Source organism: Zalophus californianus, chromosome 3 (genome assembly GCF_009762305.2).
Source record: "Zalophus californianus isolate mZalCal1 chromosome 3, mZalCal1.pri.v2, whole genome shotgun sequence".
Classification (NCBI taxonomy): domain Eukaryota; kingdom Metazoa; phylum Chordata; class Mammalia; order Carnivora; family Otariidae; genus Zalophus; species Zalophus californianus.
This window is the reverse complement of record NC_045597.1, coordinates 101,210,459-101,235,375: the sequence shown is the minus strand read 5'-3', so window position 1 is coordinate 101,235,375 and position 24,917 is coordinate 101,210,459. Positions and strand designations below refer to the sequence as shown.

General features: G+C 45.5%; 1 protein-coding gene across 4 annotated transcripts in view; it reads right to left on the bottom strand.

The window, feature by feature from the left end:
* The window catches only part of MGAT5 (alpha-1,6-mannosylglycoprotein 6-beta-N-acetylglucosaminyltransferase), a 326,381-nt gene that overhangs the window by 47,065 nt on the left and 254,399 nt on the right, over positions 1-24,917 (bottom strand). For all 4 annotated transcript variants that reach the window (XM_027589390.2, XM_027589391.2, XM_027589393.2 and 1 more), the window contains one exon: positions 1,189-1,338. In XM_027589390.2, the coding sequence (XP_027445191.1) occupies positions 1,189-1,338 (150 nt within the window). The remainder of the gene's footprint in view (positions 1-1,188; positions 1,339-24,917) is intronic.

Below are 24,917 nucleotides of genomic sequence, written 5' to 3'. Positions count from 1 at the left end.
TTTCTCCTGATTACGATGAAGTTAACAACAGCACCTTCTCCACCTACCTCTTTGGGCTGTTGTGAGAATCCAACAGGGCAGCGTGTGTGAATATGCTTTCCCAAATCCAAGTGTCACACAACGATGAGAAATCGCTCTTAAGCCACAGAGCCTCTCACCCACTCAGCCTTCCCCCTACCTTACGAACGAAAACCCCACCAGCCAGCCAGGGCCCAGAACTGAGACAGTCACTGTTGATAACAAGCTGTCCTGTGCCTTAAGGAAGGGATCTCACTTGTCTTCTTCACTCTAATATCCCTTGCACCATGTCTGGCTCTTCAAAGCCAAACTCTGGTCTATTTGCAAGTCCCCTAAGGTCACGTGGTACTTTCCCAGCAGAATTGTAGGCAGTGGGGCAAAATGATGTTTTCATCACTCAACTAAAATAGTTCTCCATCAGTGGCTCCCCCAGGTACCTACCTGTTGGGGTCTGAGGTCCATCTATGTCTGCGATAGTCAGGCCCTCAGCCCCTCAGCGAAGGTTTCCTCCCACTCTTTCCCCGGCAACAGAGCAGCTGGGTGGCTTTGTGGCTCCCTCCGGAATGTGTCTTCTCTGCTTCCACCACGTGGCCCTCCCCTGTCTCTCCTGATGCCAGGCCTGCCCTGCCCAGCACCCATCTCCAAATCTTTCACAGTGCCTTCCCTTCTCCCTGAGCCCAAAGGGACTCTCTCTCCCCCTCCCCCGCTGCCCTGTCTGAACTTCTTCAGGGTCCACCACCAGCTTTTTGAATGAGGAGGCGTGAGGAAAAGCCAGTTGGGGGGTCGATTCCTTGAATGGAGCCAGTGGGGAGGTGAGGGAGCCAGGCACCCCAGGCAAGCTTGCTGTGACAGCCGCTGCTTGATCATGAGGTCTGACGCTCAAGACAGGGCCTTACCTTTCCTGGTTGCCACCGTATCCCCAGGCCCTCGCTGGATGCCTGGCACAGCGTGGGTCCTTGGCAAGTAAGTTTTAAACCGTAGCAACGTCCTTCCATGATTAACTTTAAAGCCACAGCTGATCTAGAAAGCCACTGCCTGGAAATGACCTAACGAGTTACTGCAGCATTGAAAGGACAGCGCGTAAGAATCTGACCCCATTTGCAACACGAACAGAAACAGACTGTAAACCACACCACTGATGGATTTTTACAAAAATCACTAAAAACCTACCTTGGTTTCTCGGAGAAGAAACTGCAGGTCTCGTCCACTGAGGATACCGTGGTTTTTCACGTAACTGGGAATATTCTTCGTGCTGGAGCCATAAACAGTCGCGTGTACTTCCATGTAGGTGTGAATTATGTCCAAATAGATTTTCTTATTCTAAAGAGGGAACACAAAGGGAAGGCATTTATTTTTTTCTTTTCATTCTTGTAACAACCTGCCTCATAGCTGGAGGCCACAGAGACAGAGTTCTTAATATAGAGGTTGCAGGAATTTGGCATTCCAACCCATAATATTTCTTTCAAAAGTAATCTGACTGGATTTTGAGGGCAAACATAGTCATACTGCCGCCGTACAATTCTGCGAGGAGGAACATATTATGTAGCAGTATATTACTGAATACCAATGATAGCTCAAGGCCAAGTGCTTTAAAGTATTATCCCTACTTTGTAAATTACCAGGAACCCAGCACTTTGCATTTGGCTCCTCTGCCCTATGGGGTAGGAAGTTTGGGGAAGGAAAGCTCAGAGAAGGCAGTCAATATTTATCTGGAGATGCTAAGCTGTCCCCGAGGAACGCAAACATCCCCAGCTCTTGCCAGTATTTCTAGTGATGATTAACGCATGTTGTCAGAACTGGATCCCACCTAGTTGGGATGAAGGGGAGATGAGAGTTTCCCACAATATACATTGATTGACTCGGCATCTGGCGAGATAATGAGCATATCCAGGTAGACAAAAGATGGAAAAAAGATTAAATGTAAACTTCAATGAACCCTGAACCATTCAAAAGTAGTTTCATTTTTATTAGAAGCAAAACAAAACCTCTTTTCTGTACTGAATTTCGAGGCACATTTTCTAAATCAAAACCACCTGTGAAGTGGAAGCGACTTATTTTCCCTTCCTCTTCACGTTTCCGTGTGACTAAGTAGCATAAGCTGGATTTTGTAGGTTGCTTTTTCTTTCTCTTTTCTTTTTTTTTGTTAAGTTTGAAAGATTCAAGTTCTGTAATGTTTTCCAGTTGTATAAAAGTGGGACAAGTTTTTTTTTCTCATTCCAAGCCCATTTTCACACACTCCAGGAAAATGTATTACTGGCCAGTTCTATGACTAGAGACCGCAAGGGATGTAGGGGTGTGGCACCAGCAGCCACAGAGCTCAGAGAAGGGGAAGGGGCTCTGCTGGGGGGAGGGCGGCAGCACTTCCCAGCCTCCTCACCGTGTTCTGAGACGGGTTCAGGGCCTGCCCTCTGCCATGCGCTGCCCTGGTGGGGGATATTACAAAGGGCTCTCCATTTTGTGGGAGGCATGTTTCAAATCACGTATCAGAAGTCTTCATGGCTGGAAAAACAGCCTCGTTCCCTTCTCTGTCTTATGCACCAAGATGATTTTGTTCAGAAGCAACCAAGTCCATGCCTGAACTCTAATGTATGCATTAAATGAAACACTTGGCCTGAAAGTTTAATTTCATGCCATGTTTGGTATGGCTGGAAGATGTTAAATTCATCACTTCAGAGATGTGTACCCTTGAATTAATGCAGAGGTGACTGGAAACAGTTTCTAAACCCTGACTTCCCATTCATAGCTTGAATCAAATTTAGGATCACCTCCGTGATATACACTAATTTGGGGGGGGGGTTCTAGGATACGGGTCTCGTGCCAGATGTACCCGGTGATTCCTGTCCCCACAAACCCCCTTCTCAGGGACTCCAGCCCCACTCACAGCCCCCCTGGCGGGGAGGGAGGGAATTCTGTAATCCCGGCCCCCTGGCACTGCTGACCGGCCCGGGTGTGTCTGACCCAAGGGGGACCCATCTCTAGGCTGGCCAGGAGCCTGGGACGTGGCCAGGCTCTGGAGGGTGCACTGTACCAATCAGACCCTCTCTCAGGAGCTCAGAATCCGGTACACAGAGAGATTCCTGCCAGATGGCCATGGGCTATAGAGCAGAAAGGTCACTTGGTGTCAGAGTCTGGGCGATTAGGAGCCAGACACAAGTTCTGAAGAAGGCAGCTGCCAGTTTTGGGGGCCAGAGGTGGAAAGAGAGCCACGTGAGAGTTGACAGGAGGAAAGGGGAAGACCGAGACAGACCGTTGGTGATCAGAGGGACCAGACAGTGACTGAGACCAAGCATGACCGAGAGGGCATGGGAGGCAGAGGAGGAGGAAGGAAGACGGTGGGAGCCCGTGAGGAAAGCAAGCACAGAGACACGGAAGAGTGAAAACCTGGTCCCGGAGCTGCTTCCGGGTCCCACTCCATCCATAGCTGTCTCCTAGTCCCAATTTCCCAGATTTTTCTGGATCCTTCCAGCTATAATAAAAGCAGCTGCCTTCTCCCATGCCACCCCACACTTTCGCTGGAGCTACTCTGGGTGGATTCCTATCATCCAAAAGGAGGCCTGTTGGGACATCTTGTTGGGCTTTTTTCAGGGACTGGGCAGGTATCTCCCCTTTGAGCAAAAAAGACAGGCTTCCCTATGAAAAGCCAGCTGCTAGCTGGTGAAGATGGACCGAAGGCCCTTGAATTAGGTCTGCAGTGAGGGACAAAGAACAGTGAAGGGCCCACCCGGTTCCTGTCCTCGAGGCACTCACTTCAGGCAGACCTAAGATTAGGATTCCCAGACCCAATGCCCGGGGAGTGAACAATATACAGGATACAACACACGTATCGCGATCAGTTCCAGAAGAGGTGGGGGCTCCTTGAAATATAGCAAGGTGGGCGGGGGGGGGAAGCTCAGGCAAATAAAAAGAAGCATATGCAGGGGCTAATAATAAAGTCTGTGAATTTATTAACATGAAGGCCTGGTCAAGTCTGAAAGGAGAAATTATCTTCCAAAGAGGATTTATGTAATTTCATGAACGAGAAAATCAAACAGGTTATTAGAGGAGAACAAATGTTTCCAACGTAACTCTAAGCTTTGAAGCTGACCTGACAACTAGGTGATTCAACCCAGGCCTCTTGTTACCACCTGTGCAGAGTGCTGCAGACATCGGGTGAGGGTGACTCACACCATGGATCCCAGGGAAAGGTGCACTGGAGTCACCCACACGGAGCTGCCTCCCCGCTCAAAGGTAATGTGCACTGGGTGCTACAGGAATCCAAAGAACCAACTCCATCTTAGGACCATTGCCTGAATTTCAGGTTCAAATGTCCGGCTGCCTCCTCAACCTGTCTACCTTGCTGGGCTGCAGGCACTTCCAACTCAACAGGTCAAAAAGTGAATTCATCACCTTATGTTCCCAGACCAGCGTCACCCTGTGTGCTCCTCATCTCAGTGACTGACATTAATCTGCACCAGATTCATTAAGTTCCTGCACTAGAATCACCCTTGTCGTTCCACACATCAAAGTAGGCAAAAAGCCCTCTTGATTCTGCCTCCATGGTATCAAGCAGGCCTTGATCCTTGCCCACCTTGATGGTGCTAGGATTAATAGAACTGGCATCTTAACACATTTCCCTGTGGCTCAAAAAGGTGATTCACCTTGTCCAAGATTTCGACAAGTGAGCAGCAGCTTTGGGACTGACCACAGAACAATCTGTGTGGCTCAACATCACTTTTGAACCATGCAAAGCAATGCTATGCACATGGACGTTCGTAGTTAAGTACAAAAATATGCATGGGGATGACAGACTCCACCTTCTGGATACAGATTACTGAGGGGGCAGGGAGGGCTTGGGGAGGTGGATGAGCTTTAATGGTATTTGTAATATATAATTTCCCTGTTAAAAGTCGCAAAATATTAACATCTACATACTTGGGTGGTGGGTATTTGATATATTAATTAAAATAGAACGATTTTAACTATATGCAATCAAGAACAAAGAGAAGCCAGTCTGTAGGACTTCAAAGCCAGCACCACTGGCACCTCACTGGAAGGCTCAGCTCCCGCCATGAAGAGAGGTTCAAGGGATCCTCTTCTCTCTTCGATGTACATTGCTATCTTTTGGGTTTAAGAAATAGGGTGCTGATGTTTCTTAAAGTAAGCATGGCCCAGCCTGCCTTTCGCAACCCTTGGGTAGGACAGAAGTGGGGAGGGAGATGTGCAGGGATGGGGACGCTTTCCAGCATCTCCCTCCCTTCCTTTATTTTAGATATTCAGGCCCAGGGGGAAAGTGCTACCATGAACTGAGTGTCTTGGATCTTGTTGATCCAAGAACTGGATCACTCCCTAAAAAGCTTTCCCTGTCTGACCTAAGAGACCAAGGTCAAAGAAAATTATCTACTCCTCAAACCCTATCACCTACAAGTTAATGAGATGCAGTCAGAAGCATCTTGCGCTATCAAACCCAGGCAGGCCACCACCCCTTTCTGGGGGCTGAGAGAAATGCCTCCAGTCCCAGCTGAGCAACTTGGGAGCCCCAGAACGCTGTTCAACAGCCTCTAGTTCAATTTAAATTCACATTAAGAACAACCAATCAAACTGATTAGAATTCAAATCTACCTAAACTCATTTGGAGGTGGGGGGAAGGGGAGATGAAAAGGCAAAGGAGAGAACATCCTGGAGCAAAGGAGGAATGTTTTCCGTGTGTCTGTGGATGCTTAACGATTGTAGCTGGAGGTAGGTGCATTTTCAGAATTGGTCATAAGCTATCCAGAGCTTGAATAGAAAGCTTTAGAAAAACAATTCAATTTAAAGCAATACTAGTGCACTTCTACAGCAGGGGGAGAGGCAGAAAGCACATGTGGAGAACCACGAGCCCTTTCCTTTCCCAGCCAGTGAATCAGGGGTAGAGGAATGTTCTTTGGCAAATGTCAGTACTCTGAGCTTTCGGTTGCACAGGGATCTTCTTGCCCGCCATATCCCTGTTCTCCACTGCAGACACATACATCCTTTCTCCTGGACCCTACTCTCCTCATCCACAGGGCAGCTTGTGACTTGTCATTGTTTAAGAGAAATAATTCTACAGCTCTGCCCAGAGTTTGTTGGTCTGGGGAAAGCACCTGGTGTGTGCTGAGCCCGTGGGTATCTTCCCTAGGAAGAACTGACGGGTGTGGAAGAGCCAATCCCTCCCCAGAGTCCAAAGCTGGCTGCCACATCCAGCAGAGGTCCCGTCACATGGAGGTCAAGCTCCCGACAGAGAAAAACAAAGTCCTTGCTTAAAGAAGGCCAAATGCGAGACAGCACGTGTTCTGGTAGGGTCACGAACCACGGTTCTAGTTATGTCTCAGGTGCATCCCGGCCCCTTCCCGGGTACCCAGAGTCAGGCAGTCCCTGCTGTGGCCGGAGCTAGGAAAACTGTGTTGTTACCATTTCAGCAGTAAGAGTCCTGACAAGTACACTGTGACTGGATTTTTTTTAAAGATTTTATTTATTTATTTGAGAGAGAGAGAGACAGCACTAGAAAGAGCAAGCAAGAGTTGGGGGCAGAGGGAGAGGGAGAAGCAGGCTCCCCACCAAGCAGGGAGCCCAACGCGGGACTCGATCCCAGGGCCCCGGGATCATGACCTGAGCCGAAGGCAGATGCTTAACGGACTGAGCCACCCAGGCGCCCCGACCATCATGGATTTTTAATCATTTTTAATGTAGTAGCCTCCACTTCTTCCCCTACAAATACAGAAATTGGTTGAATGCATGGTTTTATGAATATACGGTGATGAATCATATGCTTTAAGAAACACAAGTCCGTAGAGGATGCCTTGCTCCAAAACCACCCCAGAAACGCTTTACTAACTTCTACTGAGACGTAACTCCTTGAAAGCTCGGGTTGGACTGTTCCATTCTGCTGAACCAAGATCTTGTGAACCTTTCTCTACCGCAGCCTCTTCCATTCACTGCATCCACCTGCATGAACTGCTGACAGTCTCTGAGCTGATTCCTTGTCCGAATGGTGATGCATCCTCCCAAGCCTTCTCAGACCCTCTCGCTGCCTGGCGGGTGCTCACGCCACCCAGCGCCTTGTGGCCAGGCCAATCGTCCGCGCCAGCACATCACCTTGTACTTCTGGCCTCACTCCCTTCTTCCTGTGCCCTTGCAGCCCTGGGCTTGCACCTCCTTCCCCAGTAACGAGCAATACTCAAACCTGCCTCGGGCCTTGCTTTCTAGAAGAGGCCCTGGGCTGAGACCCTGTTTTTAGGCCCTCACCCCTTCAATCCACCATCCTCAGGGCTGGTTTCCAGAACTGAAGATTTCGGTCCTCCATACAAAGTTTTCAAAGGCTCCTCGTGGCGGTGAGAGACCTCGTTAGCTACACACGCAAGGCCCCCCACAAAGCGGGCTTCTACAGGCTTTCCAGCTTCATCTCCTACCGTCCTCCCTCCCTCCTTTGTGTCAGGTCTACCTACATCTGCCTGCTTCTGCCTTGGCCTGAATCGCCCTTCCTCCCCGCTCCTTTTCTCTCCTGGACTCCTCCCCCTTCTTTCTCTGCAAGCTGGCAATCCCTGGGCTCACCCTGGTGAAGTGAGCTGCCACCTCCTCGGTGCAGTCCGTATCGCTCAATTAATTAAACAAGAAGGCCATTAGACGGAGGTGGCTCTAATGCCGTGGTGGCCTACATAAAAGTGAAGCTGGCAAACGCCTCAAAGTTCTAAAATCAAAACTGGAGAGACGACCAGTCGCCAACAGCCCACTAGGCGGTAAGGCGCTGCCAAGGCGATAATCCCCCTTCTTTGCTTCCACACCTCCTCTACGTCTCTGCGTCCCTATCCCCTCCTGTCAAGGTAGTGCTCCGAACTACTTCCGGTTTGGCACTGCCTCCTTCAAACTGATTTTGTTCAAATAAACTCTTAAGCTTTTTAGTATGCCTCAGTTTATCTCTGAACAGTCACTTCCTGTTTGGCTTCCTCGGGCTGCTCTGTCCTGGCCTGCCCAGCCTGCGGGGCTGGGGACTTCTGAAGGGCAGGACGCGGGAGGCTCCGGGCCTGGGGGGGAGGGCCTGGCGCAGAGCAGGAGCTCAGGACACGTTAGGGGCTGGGTGAGCAAACAGAGAGGACACAGGACGCACAGCACATTTATGGGCTCGCGGAGAAGCTGGATCTCAGGCTCCCTCCCACTTGGCTCTCCTACCCAGTCCTGCCCAGCTTCCCACCCTGCCTCAGGAACCAGGTCCTTCCCCAACAAAACCTTCTCCCAGCAAATGAGCTTAAGGTCCATGACTTTACCTCAGGGTGTATTTCAATGAAAAGAAAAACGAGAGTTGCAGACCTTACAAGATGTCTTTCATAGTTGAGTCATCTTCCCTATAATTTAGTTCTCTCAGGAGTTGTGAGGTAGAAGGACAGGAGGGAGGGAGACATTTTAAAAAAACAAAACAAAACAAAACAAAAAAAACCTACCTCATCAGCCTTTCCTGAAGTCTGAAATTCAACCAGGATGAAAAAACCTTTTATTCCAAGATTAAAAGTTCTAAAATGCAAATCTCTGAATTTCAGCAGTGAAGCAGAAAGAATTTACATTACAGAATAATCAGACCTTAAGGTCCTTGGCTCATTTATTGCAAGTAAACCACCCAAGGTTATGGTGCGTGGGGGGGGGGGGGCACGTGTGGGGGAGGGCGGGTTCCTCGCTGTGTCTCACTCAGGCCTCCTAGGGCTCCGGAAGACTCTGGGAAGCTAAGTTTCTCTAAGCCTGCCACCCCTGACCCTTCCTCCCTAAATTCTTACCTTTCAAGGAGAAAGGCAGATGTTCAATAATTACAGTGGGAATAACGGGAACCTAGTGCTCGTCTCCAGCCTGGCCTGTGGCCCCCCTCTGGACCCATGGCCAACAAAAGAAGGGAATCTGCTTCCTTTTGCTGTCCTGGGCTCCATGCTTATTCTTGACTGGACCTCAGCTGGTATAAATTACAGCTCATCTAGCACAATGAGTTAGTTGTACATAAGCCACACTTGAGTCTGTTATGAGTGGTTCTAGAACCTACCTACTGCTGAGTTTTGGGCAGAGGGCAAAAAGAAAAGGATGTGGAATGAGTGAAAGGGAAGAATATTCAAAAGTACTTGACTTATTCTCTACTGTCCAGTTAGGTGGCTCAGATTTCTTGAGATTTCTAAGAAATTCCGAAATTTTTTTAGGCTGAATGGCTAATGTGGAAAGAGCAATCAGCCCTGTTATTGCTGGTGGATCTATAAGTATTGAATAATATCACTTCCCAATTATATTAGACATTTTCTAATATGTGCTGAGCTCGAATTGGGAATAAAATGTATACAAAAGCTACTTAAATATATACCTTCATTAAAAAACATATGGTACACTACCCCCCAGACCATAAAATGGGACAAGCTAGAAATAAGTCTCAAGATGGCTAGAGCCTTCACCTCGCTGCCCAACCTGAACCCAAGCCAATCCCACCCCCAGATCTTTCTGTCCGAACCCTACCTGGTTAGCTAGCATGCTTCCCCATTTTCCCAGCACTTTCAGGTTTCAGGGATTTCTCTGCCTTAGCACTGGGGCCTTCTGCAATTTAACAAATGCCTCTCAAAGGACCCTGGGGGCCTGCCAGCCAGTTTGTGAAAACAATGAGCTCTCCTTTCTACTTTGAGAAGGGCAGGAGGTCTTCAAATGGTAAAGCTGGCTTCTCTCACAACCCTTTCTCCCCCCAGTGCAAATGCAGTCACTTACGGATAATGGTGCCCCTTACTCTGCTCTGACTGCTGCGGGCCAAGAGCAACAAAGCCCACCAGCTATGCTCCTGTGCTAACGGGTAACAGGTGGAAAACGGGCCACTGTTACCACACCAGGTGTCACAATGGAAGTAATAGAAAACCAAGAGGCTGCCTTGGCAGAACTGAGGTTCCATTTTTTAGGGAGTCCGCATGGGGTGGGTGAATTGCGGACTGAATGGAGGTGACCTGTGAGTCTCATCCACTCCTGACAAGAGTGAAGGACACGGGATCCTGATGGGCTTAGGCCAGCGCCCAACAATTGGATGCAGTCTAAACGTAAAGAAGGGGTCACTTGGCAGGACTGTCCTCTGTGTCTCCACGGAAGGGTTTGGAATCACATTCACACTGGTGGGCAGTGTGACAGGTGTGAACCCGGGGCTTCTCCTGCCAATTAAACTGAGAGCCCAAAGGCCAGCCACCAAGCAACAGGTACCACGTAACTCAAAGTGAGCAGTCAGCCCACCTCCCCACACCCTGAGAGGGGAGGAGGGAGGTCATACCTGGGGAACTGTTGGCCCATTTCCCTCCTCTACCTAACCAGCTGAGCAAGGCTCTAGAGGACCAACTGGGAGAGCTTCACGTGCATCCTTGGGAACTCCTGGGGCACACAGATTAGCACCAGACCCAAGCTTTGAAATGCCTCATGGTTGGAGCCTGGGGCTGGGAGGATGCCTTGGGACGTCAGAAACAGGAACGGACCAGAACTCCCAGGATTTCTCAAAGGAACAAATGACCGTTTCCCTTGGTGCAGGTGTGGACCACACAGAAAGGTGCCCCACTGGATCCTTCGGGGAAGGGCTTTGTCCAAGGGGCCACAGGGGAGGGTGGGCTGCTGGAAACCAGCCCTGAGAGGGAGCCACGCCTTCATTTTAGGCTTCCTAGGCAAAACAGCACTTAGGAGAGGAAGGAAAGGAGCTTAACTTGAGATGATGTTCAGAGTTTCCACTATTAAACCTAGAATGGGTATTTTAATTACTGTACTTGGACTGTTCTTGGAACTGAAAGTACCAGAGGGTTTTGTTTTTTTTTTTTTTTTGCAAGTTTTATAGGACCTGCCCAAAATTTTATCCAAGGGGCAGAAAAGACTAACTGTACAGTTCAAGGGAGAAAAAAGTTGTTTCTTACCTGAATTCAACAGAATCTCCCTCTTTCAACATAATGTTTACATATACAGGGGATTTTAGGTGAAGCACGGGTAGAAGTTTTTAATTTTAATAGTTGTAAGTCTATTTACATACGGCTTGGAAAAACTTAACACACCCATGGGATTTCATGCTCATTCATCACTTATGATAAAGCTAAAATAATTCTTTTTTTTTTTTTTTTAAAGATTTTTATTTAGTTTTGGACAGAGACAGCGAGAGAGGGAACACAAGCAGGGGGAGTGAGAGAGGGAGAAGCAGGCTTCCCACGGAGCAGGGAGCCTGATGCAGGGCTCGATCCCAGGACTCTGGGATCATGACCTGAGCCGAAGACTCAGTTTAACCAACTGAGCCACCCAGGCGCCCCTAAAATAATTATTCTTAAAACGAGCCCATTAAAAATATCAAGCAGTAGTCCAGGTGGGGTACGCATATAACAGAGGTCTGAATTTGGTATGGGTGACTTCAGTCTGGAACCTAATGCTTCAAATAAGTGTGTGGTGGTGAGCCTCATTTCACTAAGAGGTGAGGAAGGGCCACATTCTGTCATTCCATCAACCACACTGGTGGCAAGATCATGGCCAGGAGACTTAGGTCATTCCCTCTGTCAGCTAGCAGGACAGAGAAAGGCAAGATGCTATGAGTAGTAAAAGTGCAGAGAGATGGAAGAGGTGGGTGGATGGAGTCAAAAGGAAAAGGTGGTAAACCACTCTCACTTAAAGTTGTCTCACTGTGCAAAAGTCCGGGGATGGAAGGCTTCCTCATAAACCACACTTTTGCCCCGCGGCAGCTGTCAAACTTCACACTGCTCAGCCAGCACCGTGCATGAAGTTCACTCCCCGGGTCTGACCTGGAATAACCTTCTCCCTGGTGAACTTCTCACACTCTCTGAAGAAAATCTTTTTCTTGGGTGAGCATGTACAAGGCTATTCAGAGTGAAGTGTTTGGGAGGCAGGACACCGGGGTACAAGCTTTAGTCTACCCGGAACCACCTAGATCAGCCTGGACAACCTGCTTTATCTTTTGCAACTTCAAGTTCTTCAGTTGTAACATGAGGGGCTTGTTGCTTGGAAGGTCCTTTGAGCCCTAAAGTCCATGACTTACATTTACCACTTAGGGACGCCTGGGTGGCTCAGTCAGTTGAGCATCTGCCTTCACCTCAGGTCATGATCCCAGGGTCCTGCAATCGAGCCCTACTTCAGGCTCCCTGCTCAGTGGGGAGCGCCCTTCTTCCTCTCCCTCTGCCTTTCCCCCTGCTTATGCTCTGTCTCAAATGAATAAATAAAATCTTAAAAAAAATAATAAAATTACGACTTAAGCACCTTCCTCCCTGCTTTCCCAGGGGTTACAGAGCCAGTAATCTGCAAAGGAGATGAGGCACAGGGGCTCTGATGGCCACCCAGGTCCCCTCTCCTCCCAGCTCACCCGTCCCTGAGTGTTGAGAGCTCGGTGTTAAACTCATTAGAAAACTGCCCTCCGCTGCTGAGAACAATGACCCTGGGTGGGGAGAGGTGTGTGGGGGGGCGGTATCCCAACTCTGGAACAAGTCACTCTCCACCTCCACTTCCCCAAAGAATCAGACCGAGGCTGGCCACCAGCTGAAAACGCGTGGAGCACCCGGAGCTTTTGACACCCAAAGGCGATCATTTGTTAACGCCCCCACCTTTAGGTCCAAGATTATCTTCAGGAGTAACTATGAAATGAAATGAATAATGACTGGAAAAATGAACAATGGACATCTTCCTTTCTGAGCTTTGTATATGTCAGTAGAGTTAAAAAGGATGACCACGTGAAAACAAAGTAAGAGATTAATGCTTCTTAATAACTTTAATGTATTCTTCTATAAGTAGGGGAAAAAAATCTCCATTTTGGTCTCTTTCAGTAATGGGCCACATCACATTTTCTGTTTTCACGTGTTAGCTTCTGTAGATCTGTCACAGATTCCATCAAAATCAACTTGTCCTATGTTCATGGTAACGGACAGTGTAACCATATTCGTCCACCTATCTTTACTTACAGTTTATCGAGGAACGCTTTTTATTAATTTCAAACTGTTTCTTTCATGTGAAGCAAAATATACAAGTAAGAACAAAAAAAGTGACAGGCAAAACACATATCCAACCTGGTTATCGCTGCGTGCTGGGATGAAAAGTAATTGCTTTCCTGCAATTTCTAACTTTTCCACAAGTAATTACCTTACAAACAGGAAAAACAAAATAACACCTATGTCCAAAATCACAGTAGGCAGCCCTGAAGGGCACATTTCCCATGTAGTAACTAATGTTGAGGTCTGGGAAGTGAGATAATTGGAACAGGCCATGTTTTAGGGGGGCAACCGGGAAGAGAAAATGGATTCTGAGCCCACTTACACAGGACAACGCACACCTTTCGCTTGCATTCTAGAGAGAGGGTACCCCCCAGGCCTCACCCTCCTGCTAGCCTCTCCCAGCTCCAAATAAGAAGGAAAGCTTGAGTTTGCTGAACCCCACGCAAACCACAGCAGTTTACACTGCACGAAGATGCATGTGTTTCTCCCTGGACCCTGCAAAAGCAGAGGTGGGGGGTGGGGAGGACTGGTTCTATTGGTTTGATTCTGAATTACCAAAAAAAAAAAAAAAAAAAAAAAAAAAAAAAAAAAAATCCAAAACCAGGATACCATGTTGTGAAGAAACACGGCAACACACAGCCTGGGACTAGAAAAGGTTCCACTTAGAGCTTAATTTGCTCTAAGAGAACTAATGATTTGATGCTATGGTAGTATTTGGAGGTGTTCTTCTCTTTGGAGCCCTAATGAATTAAAAAAACAAGCACCTCTTTGGGGACATCAGGACAACTAAACAGATTCATACAGGTCACAGACATGCCCTCTGGTGCCATCCCAGAACCCAGCTGTGAAGTCTGCACCGGTGACATCTCCGAGTAACAGATAATTTCATGTGCGAGGAAGCGCTCATCGTTGGGATGGTTATGTGCAGGGTAAACCACACTGTTTCACAGAGACTGAGATCCTTATGCTTGGTGGCTCTTACCAGCAGGAGGCATTCAGGGCAAACACTGTCTCCCAGGATGGATGGCAGAGTTGGGTCACCTGTCACCAGTCTCGCTTCATTATTTAGAGTAAGAGAGGAGAGAACGGGTCTGGCAGGCCAGGCCCCCACCTCTCTGGCTACCTCCGCATTAACCTGAAGGAATGTGGCTTTCAGGGAATCCATCCACATTTGTGTAAATTTTAGTAAGCAGTGTGGGGCAGAGAATGAGGCAATCTGGGGTTTTATTCTAGCTCTATGACTACTTGTGGGAGCTTCAGGTTTTCTATCTTTAAAATAAGGGAATATCATACCTGCCCTATTATAGGAACATACACAGGAACAAATTTCTTTTTTATTGTTATGTGAAGGGGTCACAATTCCCACACTGTCTCACTCACTCACACACACACACACACACACACACACACACACACACACACCCCACTCCCCACCGTGCCTCTCAAAGAGCTCCACCCAGCACCCTGTCATGTCAGAGACAGGGCACAGACCTCCATGTGGTATAGGGCAGACCCTTCACTCCCCAAGGGGTCCTCTGTCCTCGACGCTGGGCCTGACTGAGGGGATACCCCCTCTGAGTGGGCCGGCAGGGGCTTGCTTCTGCTGCTCCTCGTCTGGGTTAGGCTCTAGTGCCTAAGGCCCGTGCGTGGTAAATTTCCTCTCCAAGGCATTCGGCCCAGTGCCGTACCCATTAATACCCACGACTTCATCATGATGGATGTGTCACTTTGTAATAATGTGCATAATCCCTCTCCTCAGAATAGCAAGTGTCAACACATCTTTGTTGTAAAGGCTGGGACCTGACATGTGATAAACCAGGCCATTTAAAACCCAAGTCTCTCTTGGGCTCCTTCCTTCCCCTGATCCAATCAAACTAAGAACACCGTTCTAAATTCCAGGCATCATCTCCTTATACATGTTAAGGAAACCACAGTGGAATGATTGAGATTCTGATTTTGGCACAGCGGTGAAGGTTCCCTTCAAAGGACAGCTAACCACTGGCCTTCACGTGAAAGACTGAGTTTTAAGAGGGACGTGAAAAGTACCCTTTGCCCCTCTCCCTGAAATAAATCATGCCTCTTGAAATTTCTTCCCTTCATTCCTGACTTTTCTAAAACATAAAGATAGCAAAATAAAAGTGATCGGCCTAATTCATACACATTTGAATCTAAAATGCTGCAAATAAATATTTTTAGAAGGAAAAGCAGCCAAAGTATCTAATTTAGAAGCAGGGGCTTGAAAACAGAAACAACTAAAATACACTGGGGAAATGAAGTCGAGGTCTCATCATCAACTATCATTTTGGAAAATCTCTTTCACACTTTCCATACACTCTTTGCTCCCACTCTATCAATACCTGTCCTCCACCCCCTCACATTTCTCGGGCACTGAGTTCTGAAGGTCTGTCCCCAACCCAAATGCTCACCATCACTTTTCCTAGGGAGGTACAGGGAAAGGGGCTAAAGTCAGATCTGGGGCTCAGTCTGGGCTCTGTGTGTCCCTGGCCAAGTGGTTTCACCCACCTGCACCCAGGTTTTTTTTTTTTTTTAAGATTTTATTTATTTATCAGAGAGAGAGAGAAAGAGAGAGAGAGAGTGAGCACACACAAGATGGGGGAGGGGCAGAGGGAGAAGCAGACTCCCCGCTGAGCAGGGAGCCCGAATGCAGGACTCGATCCCAGGACCCTGAGATCATGACCTGAGCTGAAGGCAGACGCTTAACCTAGTGAGCCACCCAGGCGTCCCTGCACCCAGATTCTTCAGGTGATAACCAGTCTCCCTTCCAGAGAGGACCCAAAGAGCACATGAGATGATGTGGACAAGTGGTTCTGGAACTACAGAGAGCTGTGCCATAGTTAGGATCTTCTCAGGATTTCTAAATGTTGTGTTCTGTTATGAGTCAAGCCTTTCTTCTCTATCCCTTGTTCACAGCTCACTAACTGTTGCTTCGAGTCTTTAAGAGACTCCCTCCACTTAGAAACGCGGCCTGCCATTGACCATCCTAGGCAGTCCTTAGTCCTTTTGGAAGTACTCAGAGGGGCAACTCTTGACACTTTCCTCAAGCAGATCACTAACAGCACCACCTGTCCCCCCACCTGCCAATGGACCCCGAATTCCCTCCTTTGTAGGGTCTCCCACCCTGCTAAACACTGCTTGAGCTGAGTGTGTCTCCTACTCTCCTTGACTCCAAGCCCCTGGGGGGGACCTATTCATTATACCTCCAACCGTTAGTCTAGAAGCTGCTCAATCAACATCTGCTAAATGAAACAGTCAGGAGTCCAAGAGCAAAGACATCTAGGGTCTGAAACCAGATAGGGAGAAGCAACGGGTTAAGAGTGGGCAGAACGATATTGAAGAAGTGATGTTTACTCAGTAAAACAAACCATGCAGGGGGTAAGAAGTGGCCCACGGTAGTGCAGATCTGGGCCCAAAGAATTTCATGTTTAAAAGGAGCTCTGTAGGGACTCTTTTAGCAAAAATCAGTGTCTTAGATTTCGGGGGTGGGGGGACTTAATTCTCAGAGACTGAAACACACATCCTGGGACTTAAATTTGTTCTCCGTGGCAGACAACTCCACACCGATCCTAGCGGAAACAGAGTCAGAGCGAGCTCCTTGGAGAAGTCCTCCCTCTGAGAGGGTTATGTGGACCTGCCACGGGATTCAAAACAAAATTCTGTTTCTGAAAACAACAGCAACTGACGTGTTGAAAATAATTAATTTCTTTCCATATTTTCCGATGATCAAAATTAGTTGAAGCTGAATTTTGCTTTTGGTGTCTGGTTTGTTTGGAGGGCACCAGGCCTTTGCCAGAACCTCATACAGTCCCTCATATAACTAACAAAGGGGACTGCACAACGTGGGGTGCACAGGAACATTCGCTGCGATGTAAGAAAAACCTATGAAAATGTTCGCTTACGGTTTTCCATGTTTTTATAATGTACATAACATTACGGTACTGCACATGTTTTAAATAAATTAATAGCTATGGATTGGGAGGTCCTACTTTTTTTTTTCCCCCACTGACGTGGCTCTAACAACCAAAACCAAACTGAGGAACAAGTGGCAGTCCAGCCCCCAGCAGAAGCTTGCAAATATCCACTTGTCTGCAGCGAAATGGAGTGAGCAAGTCAAATTCTGCTGGTATCTATCTTTCCTAGAAGGAAGGGTTGGGAAAAGCTGATGAAACCACACAAAGGCCTACCCTGTCTTGGTCACTCGCCATTCTCAGGGAGAAAGAGTAATTCTAAAAGGGGAGTGACACTTATCTTTAAAATTCCAGCAAGAGGTGGGAAGGGGACAGTGAACATCTTCATTAAAAAGGTTCTCAAGAGGAGGCATCTGGTCTTCCGTGTCCTTGGCAGAATTTGAGCTCAGGCCTCCGTATTTTCTCCCCAACAGTCCCCCAACACCCACTTGGGCAAAAACACAGGCACTCCAAATTTATTACAGGAGCAGCTTGTCATATTCCACATTAGTTCGGATTTCAAATTTATTCAGGTCACCTTCACACACCATTAACTCAGTTACCCAGCAAGCCATTAGATACCATATGTGTATGACTACAGGCCTCGGGGTCTCCAGGAGAAAAAATTAATCGGGGGGGGGACCCATCTAGCTGGTGGGTCTCCTGGTTCAGCTGGTAAAGCATATGGAGCTGTAGCACAGAGGCCAGGCTTCACTCTACTTCAAAAAAAAAATTAAAGGGAGAAAGCCTTCCTTTAAAAAAGGAGCAGCTCTAGAAAAGGCAGAGGGTGCTACCTCCGTGCAGATGTTAGCGGGGTCTCTTCCCTTAGATGCCTTTTCAGATGTTCCCAAGCTTAGCATTTATGCAATTTAAATAGGCTAAATTTAAAAGTCAATAAAACATCAGTAAGAGTAACTTGGCAGACTGAGAAACATCAAATATATTTAAATTAAGTGAGTCCATAAAGACACTTAATGAGATGATCACCATTTGCAAGTGCTAAGGAACTAATGGAGTGGGCTAAGAGGCCCTGATGACGGAGAACATCAAGGGAAGTAAGATAAACAGACTTCTGTGCCTCTTGATGGTAAGACCCAGCCGCACCTATGAAGTAGCCTTGCACAGAAATTAAACCTCTGTGTGATCAAGCTGTAATACCTTAGCTGCCGATTAAAAAAAAAAAAAAAAGAGTGGGGAGAGGTGGACAGTAAACCCCACCACAGGCGCGCAAGGAGTAAAATGCAGACTGTGGGAAACTCTTCAAATACACGGGTTTCTTTAACAGACAGACTCCCATGAAAAGAGAGTTCAGGAACAGACCCAATCACAGTGTGTGGCTGACTGAAGACAAGGAAAAGGAATTACGAGCCCATCTCTGAAATCTGAACACAGGCTGTGAGTCCAAGATTAAGACCTTCCTATTCGTGATTTTTAGGTGTGAAAATGGTATTGTGGTTCTATTTCTTTAAGAGTCCCTCTCTTTTCGAGGTACATGCTGAAATCCTGGGGGATGGAATGATACCTTGGATTTGCCTCAAAGTCATCAGAGGGCGGGGGATACAGATGAGCCACGAGGAGCTGGAGCTGGTAACTGGAGAAACCGGCCGATGGGTCCGCAGAAGCTCATGATACTGGGTTTCCCATGATAAATGGATACGTTTTCCATTTAAAGAAAAGAAGAGTCGCTATAATTTATTCTGAGAAAAGCTTTCTTCAAATTCTCAAGAGTGAGGAGAACTCTTTTTTGTGGTCCTTGACTCATGCGGCGAGAGGTGGCAGCTTCTGAGCTTTAGACAGCTCTAACCTTATGTCAGTTCTTTACCAACGCTTTGTTCATTTTTTGGTGCAGTCTTCTAAAATCCAATTTTGTTGTCTCCTACCTTCTCACCCACAGGATTGCGTGATTACAGAATTCTGTGTAGAAGGCATCCCGGTTCTCTGACTGTCGCCTCACTGTCCATCTTCTGATGGGGCCTTCCACTCCTGGTTTTCCATTCACAGACCTAGTTTTCTTCTGGCTCTGGAGCTCGCTCTTGGGTACATAACTGAATACCCCACCCTCCACAGCTACGAGGGGGCTGCTTCCCCCCACCCCCCACTCTTCCTGCTCCCTCGTATTCTCCTTCCGCAGAGAACTCTCTGTGTTGTTTAGGACTAGTCACAACGATGGGTGTGAGGCTTCCCCTTCCCTTGTGCACACGGTGGCAGGAGGCTACAGCTTGCCAGGTGGTTTACTTGCAGCTAAACAGGACTCCCGGCTCAACGGGCACCTGCCCTACCGGTGGGTGTGATGCCCCTGTGTGCTCAGCTTGCAGGCAGTTCTGTATTGGAACTTTCTACGCAGCATTTCAGTTAATCCTCATGACCACCTTGGGAGGGAGCGACTGACTGCTGTTTCCGCCCTACAGATGGACAAACGGAGGCCCGCCGAGATCAAGAAACTGGCGTGAGGTAATCTAATAAATTAGGTGGCAGAATCAGGACTGGAACATAGCTCTTTGCCACTGCTCTATGAAAGCGAGTTTCTGTGCCAGCCCGATAAAGAGACTGGATCATATGTATCTTATATCTGGCCAAGTAGTCTCTGACATAATCCTACTGTAATACAGTTTTGATTGTTTTTTTTTTTTAATTTTCATTTTCATCCCAATCTTTGCTTACACTGAGGTGTCCCATGCAGGCTTTTTTCCTAGGCATTTAGCTCCCCCCACTACCCTTTCATTTAATTCAAAGATTAGCCTAGCACATACTTACTTTTTGGTACAGACAGCTGGTGGCTACCCTCTTCTTCCTTCAACAAAACCATACTTTTATCCGGGGCAACAATAGTCCCAGCTAATCGTATTTCCCATTCTTTTTAGTAAGTAAGGTAAAGACTGGGACAGCTTCCAAAAGAACACTTTAAAGTGGGCTTCCTCAGCAGGGAAGTACACCCTTTCCAGCCTTCCCTTCTTTCTCTTGCATTCTAAGTGGACTGAGGACATAATGGCTGGAGCTCCAGCAGTCATCTTGGACCAAGAGGTAACTTCGAAGATAGGCGTCATTACTAAGTGGCAGGGTAGAAAGACAAAAACAGCCTGGGTCCCTGATGATAGGCCACTAAAGCAGTAAAAGAGAGGAAAAATAACTTCTATTTTAACTTCTTTTTTAGTGTGTATGTGTATGTAACCTAATACTCACATTTGAATTCAATTCCTAATTTAACAGATATACTTCACCCATTGCAACATTCTAATTTTGGGAAACTTTAACACTAACATTTTATCTGTGTAGTCAGTCATTTGAATGGCATTTCTTCTAACACCTCTGAGGTTATTCCTCCCTTCTGCAATTTCCAACAATGGCTTGTTCAAACATTTCTTATTTTGCCTCTGAAAGCTGCTCATACCCTGACACCGAACTGATTCTCTACAGTCCAGTCACAGGCTAATTTTGCACATTTAAAAATAACCCATTACTTTACTTTGCAACAAATTTTTGCTTTGACATCCTTTTAAGGATTTCTGTCAGCATACCAAAATGTTCCCAGAGTTTACTCTGATGTGATCCTGGCTGGTAACAAGGCGCTACTCACACCTTATCTCACCTTCCAAGAGGCTTTGGTGTTGCTTAGCATAGCTGCTGCTTAGCTGTTCCATATTTTCTCCATCTATTAGGAGCAATATGACCTCATTTTATACGCCCTGAGTAAAAAATGCTAGAACTATCTTCCTTTTAACAAGCATTTATCAAAGTCTAATTTTCTGTATTTCTTCTCGCTCCTGAGAATGCTCACTATTCTTCATCATCAGTGATTTTATCTTTCTCTAGTGCCTTATTAATGATTTTTCATTTTCTGTTGTCATGCTCTATACATGTGTTGATATATATTTATAAGTACCCAATCTTATACGTGTCTTTAAAAATTATACATGTATGTCTATAACCTGATCTTTGAGGCTTACCTTGCTATCTCAAATCCCGGTGACATTAAAAACACTATTGGCCCCATCCCCACCCCCTTTGTTGGATATGTATTTGCACATAACGGAACCCATCTGAACACACTACTCAATCAGCTGCTGAGGGTTTCCCAAATTGGGAAATGTGAGGGGCTTAAAGTGTCACAAGAAGAACTTGTTAAAAAATGTTACCATTTTTACTAGGATTGTTGTGTTTTATAATGGCTTTAAGTCGAAGTTGTTTAGATTTGCTGTGGTCTGGCTCAATTCTGCATTTCTCCTAAGTTCTATTTTCAGCCTGTGATTTCATAATTTGGAATTTCTCTCAGGAAGGCAAATATCGAAATATATCAGAAGTGCCTGTACATCAAACTTCAGAAATGTAATGGTGACACCAAAAGTCAATTTCGGGAATTTAAAATAAATGGGTATTTGTCGAAATCAAAGAGTTATGAAACCATTTGCCTTTTTAAAAGCTGAGATAGGATTTTACAAATATTTTATGGTTTCGAGAACCCAGAGCTTGGTTCTTACACACCAGAGGATTGGCCAGAGTTGAATAGGTGAACAAAGAACCCCTGAAAAACTGACCCAGCTACATTTAACACATTTATCTAAAGGCAGGCTACTAGCAAGCCCTCAAGGACAGTGAGAATGGAGGGCTAGCAGCCCTGGCTGCCTAGAAGGACCACTGAAAGAGCAAGAGTCTCAGGCAGAGCTGCCATTTGGAGCAGGGGTCCACAACTTTTTTCTTAAAGGGCCAGATACTAAACATCTTAGGCTTTGTGAACTAATAAACGGATTCAGTAAAGGTGCAGGATATAAAATCAATATACAAAAATATGTTGCGTTTCTATATAAAAATAATGAACTATCAGACAGAGAAATGAAGAAAACAATGCCATTTAAATCAGTTCCGTTGAAAATAAAGTACATAAGAATAAATTTAACCAAGGAAGTAAAAGACAGGTCTATTGAAAATTACAGGATATTAATGAAAGAAATGGAAGAAGACACAAATAAATGAAAACATATTTGGTGCTCATGAATTGGAAGATGTTATATTGGTAAAATGCCCACACTACCCAAAGCAATATATGGATTCAATATAATTTCTACCAAAATTCCAGTGGCATTTTTCACAGAAATAGAACAGTCTTAAAATTTGTATGGAACCATAAAAGACCCCAAATAATCAAAGCAATCTTGAGAAAGAAGAACAAAGCTGAAGGAATCACCCTCCCTGATTTCAAACTCTCTTACAAAGCTGTAGTAATTAAAACAGTATGTTATTGGAATAACATGACTATATACATATATATATATATAGTCAAATAATTTATGACAAAAGAGCCAAAAATATACAATGAGTAAAGGATAGTCTGTTTAATAAATGGTCCTGAAAAAACTGGAGCTACATGCAAAAGAATGAAACTTCTTATATCATACATAAAAATTAACTCAAAATGTACTATAGATTTGATAAGATCAGAGACATAAAATATAAGAAAAATAGGTGGTAAGCTCCTTGGCATTGGTCTTGGCAATGATTTTTTGAATCTGACACCAAAGGCAGAAGTAATAAAAACAAAAATAAACAAGTGGGATAACACTGAACTAAAAAGCTTTTACAGCAAAGGAAACCATCAACTAAATGAAAAGGAAACCTACTGAATGGGAAAAAATATTTGCAAATCATTTATCTGGTAGGGGATTAATATCATATGTATATATGAACATATTCATATGTATTTATGAATATGTATATGACTCATACAGCTTAAAAGGAAAAAAAATTCAATTAAATAATGAGAAGATCTGAATAGCCATTTTCCCAAAGAAGACATGCAGATGGTCAGCAGGTACATGAAAAGATGTTCAATATCCCTAATCAGGGAAATGCAAATCAAAACCTCAGCAAGTTATCACATCATACCTGCTAGAAGGGCTAGTATCAAAAAGTCAACAAGTGTTGGTGAGGATGTAGAGAAAGAGGAACCCTCCTGCACTGTTGGTGGGAATGTAAATTGGTGCAGCCATTCTGGAAAACAATATGGAGGTTCCTCAAAAAATTGAAATAGAGGGGCGCCTGGGTGGCTCAGTCAGTTAAGTGGAAGCCTTCGGCTCAGGTCATGGTCCCAGGGTCCTGAGATCGAGCCCCGCATCGGGCTCCCTGCTCAGTGGGGAGTCTGCTTCTCCCTCCACCTCTGCCTGCCGCTCTGCCTACTTGTGCTCTCTCTTTGTCAAATAAATAAATAAAATCTTTAAAAAAAATTAAAATAGAAGTACTATATGATCCAGCAATTCTACTTCTGGGTATTTATCCAAAGAAAACAAAACCACTAATTCAAAAAGATATACATACTCCCATGTTCACTGCAGCATTATTTAAAAATAGCCAAGATATGGAAGCAACCTGTGTGTCCATCATGGATGGATAAAGATGTATGGATAGATATACAACGGAGTATTATTCAGCCATAACAAAGAATAAAATCTTGCCATTTACAACACAGATGGACCCTGAGGGCTTTATCCTAAGTGAAATATATATACATATATACATGTACGTATGTATAAAGCTCACAGATACAGAGTACAGACTGGTGGTTATCAGAGGTGGGAGGTGGAGGAGGTAGAAGAAATAGGTGAATTTTTTTAAGTTTAATTTAGATTGAATTAAAAAATTGTTTTAGGCTTTGTAGACCACGAAGTCTCTGTTCCAACTACCGGCCTCTGCCACTGTGGGTGAAAGCAGCCATTGACAGTACTAAAAAAAAAAAAAAAAAATGCGTGTAGATGTGTTCCAATAAAACTTTATGGGATACTGAAATTTGAATCAGACGTATTTTTCACATATTACAATTATTCTTTGATTTTTTTTTTTTTTAACCATTTAAAAGCATAAAAACCATGCTTAGCTCATGGGTCATACAAGTACAGGGGGTGGGTGTCTGGGTCAGTTTGCCAACCCCTGATTCAGAGCTTTGGGATCTGTTAGGGATGAAATCAACCGCCGTATTATAAATAACAATTGGATACCAGCCGCCCGAAGTGGACAAGAGCAGTACTGAAAATAGCCCAGGGCAGCCAGCAAGGGGAAAATTTCAAAAGCAAACCTTTTAAAGAAGCACAGCTCACTAGCTAAATTACTAACAGGTCCTTGGGTAATTTCTCATTTCAGTGTTTGATTTAAATTAGAGGTATTTTGTTTTGTAAGACAACTAGAAAGTTCAGTAAATTATGTACTGTTGTTTAAATAAGCAAGTAGAAAATGGGTGCAGTATTAATATGTTAATCGCTAATCACAGCTTCTGTCACTTACCCAACGACAGACATCACTGTTGACTGTTTCTGAGTCAACATAAGAGGGAGAAGTAGCTGATCAGCTAAAAGAATCCCTTAAAGCAGACAAAAATGAAAAGAGATACCTATGTACCAAGAATGTTTTATTTTAACCTAAAGCTATAACACAATCTGTAAATTTCTTTAAAGTGTTAGATAAACCTAAGAGTACTTGCAGAGCAGGGGCGCCTGGGTGGCTCAGTTAATTGGCTGACTCTTGATTTTGGCTCAGGTCATGGGCTCCAGCCCAGCAGCAGGCTCTGCACTCAAGACGGAGTCTGCTTGAGGATTTTCTCTCTCTCCCTCTCCCTCTGCCCCTCCCCCTGCTCTTACGCGTGTTCTCTCTCTCAAATAAATCTTTTAAAAAAAAAGTATTCGCAGAGCAATGTAAATGCAGCCTCAAAATTTTTATTTTCCCCTTATTTGACTGTTTTCTCAACCATCCACAATTCAGCAGCAAATCTGTTCTTTTAGAAGACTCACCTTGATCAAACTCTTCCAAAGCTACAGCCAAGTTTGTATAGAATAACTGTTCTTAATTTTCACATCAGTTTATGTAATAGTTAATGAGCGTATGTAATTACCAAACAGGCATGTGGCATAAACAGGTTCTGTAGCAGACACACCTGATGCTTGCTGTGCACACAACTCAAACGATGGGTACACAAGGTCATGGCCTCTGGGGTTGGGGAGCCTGGCAG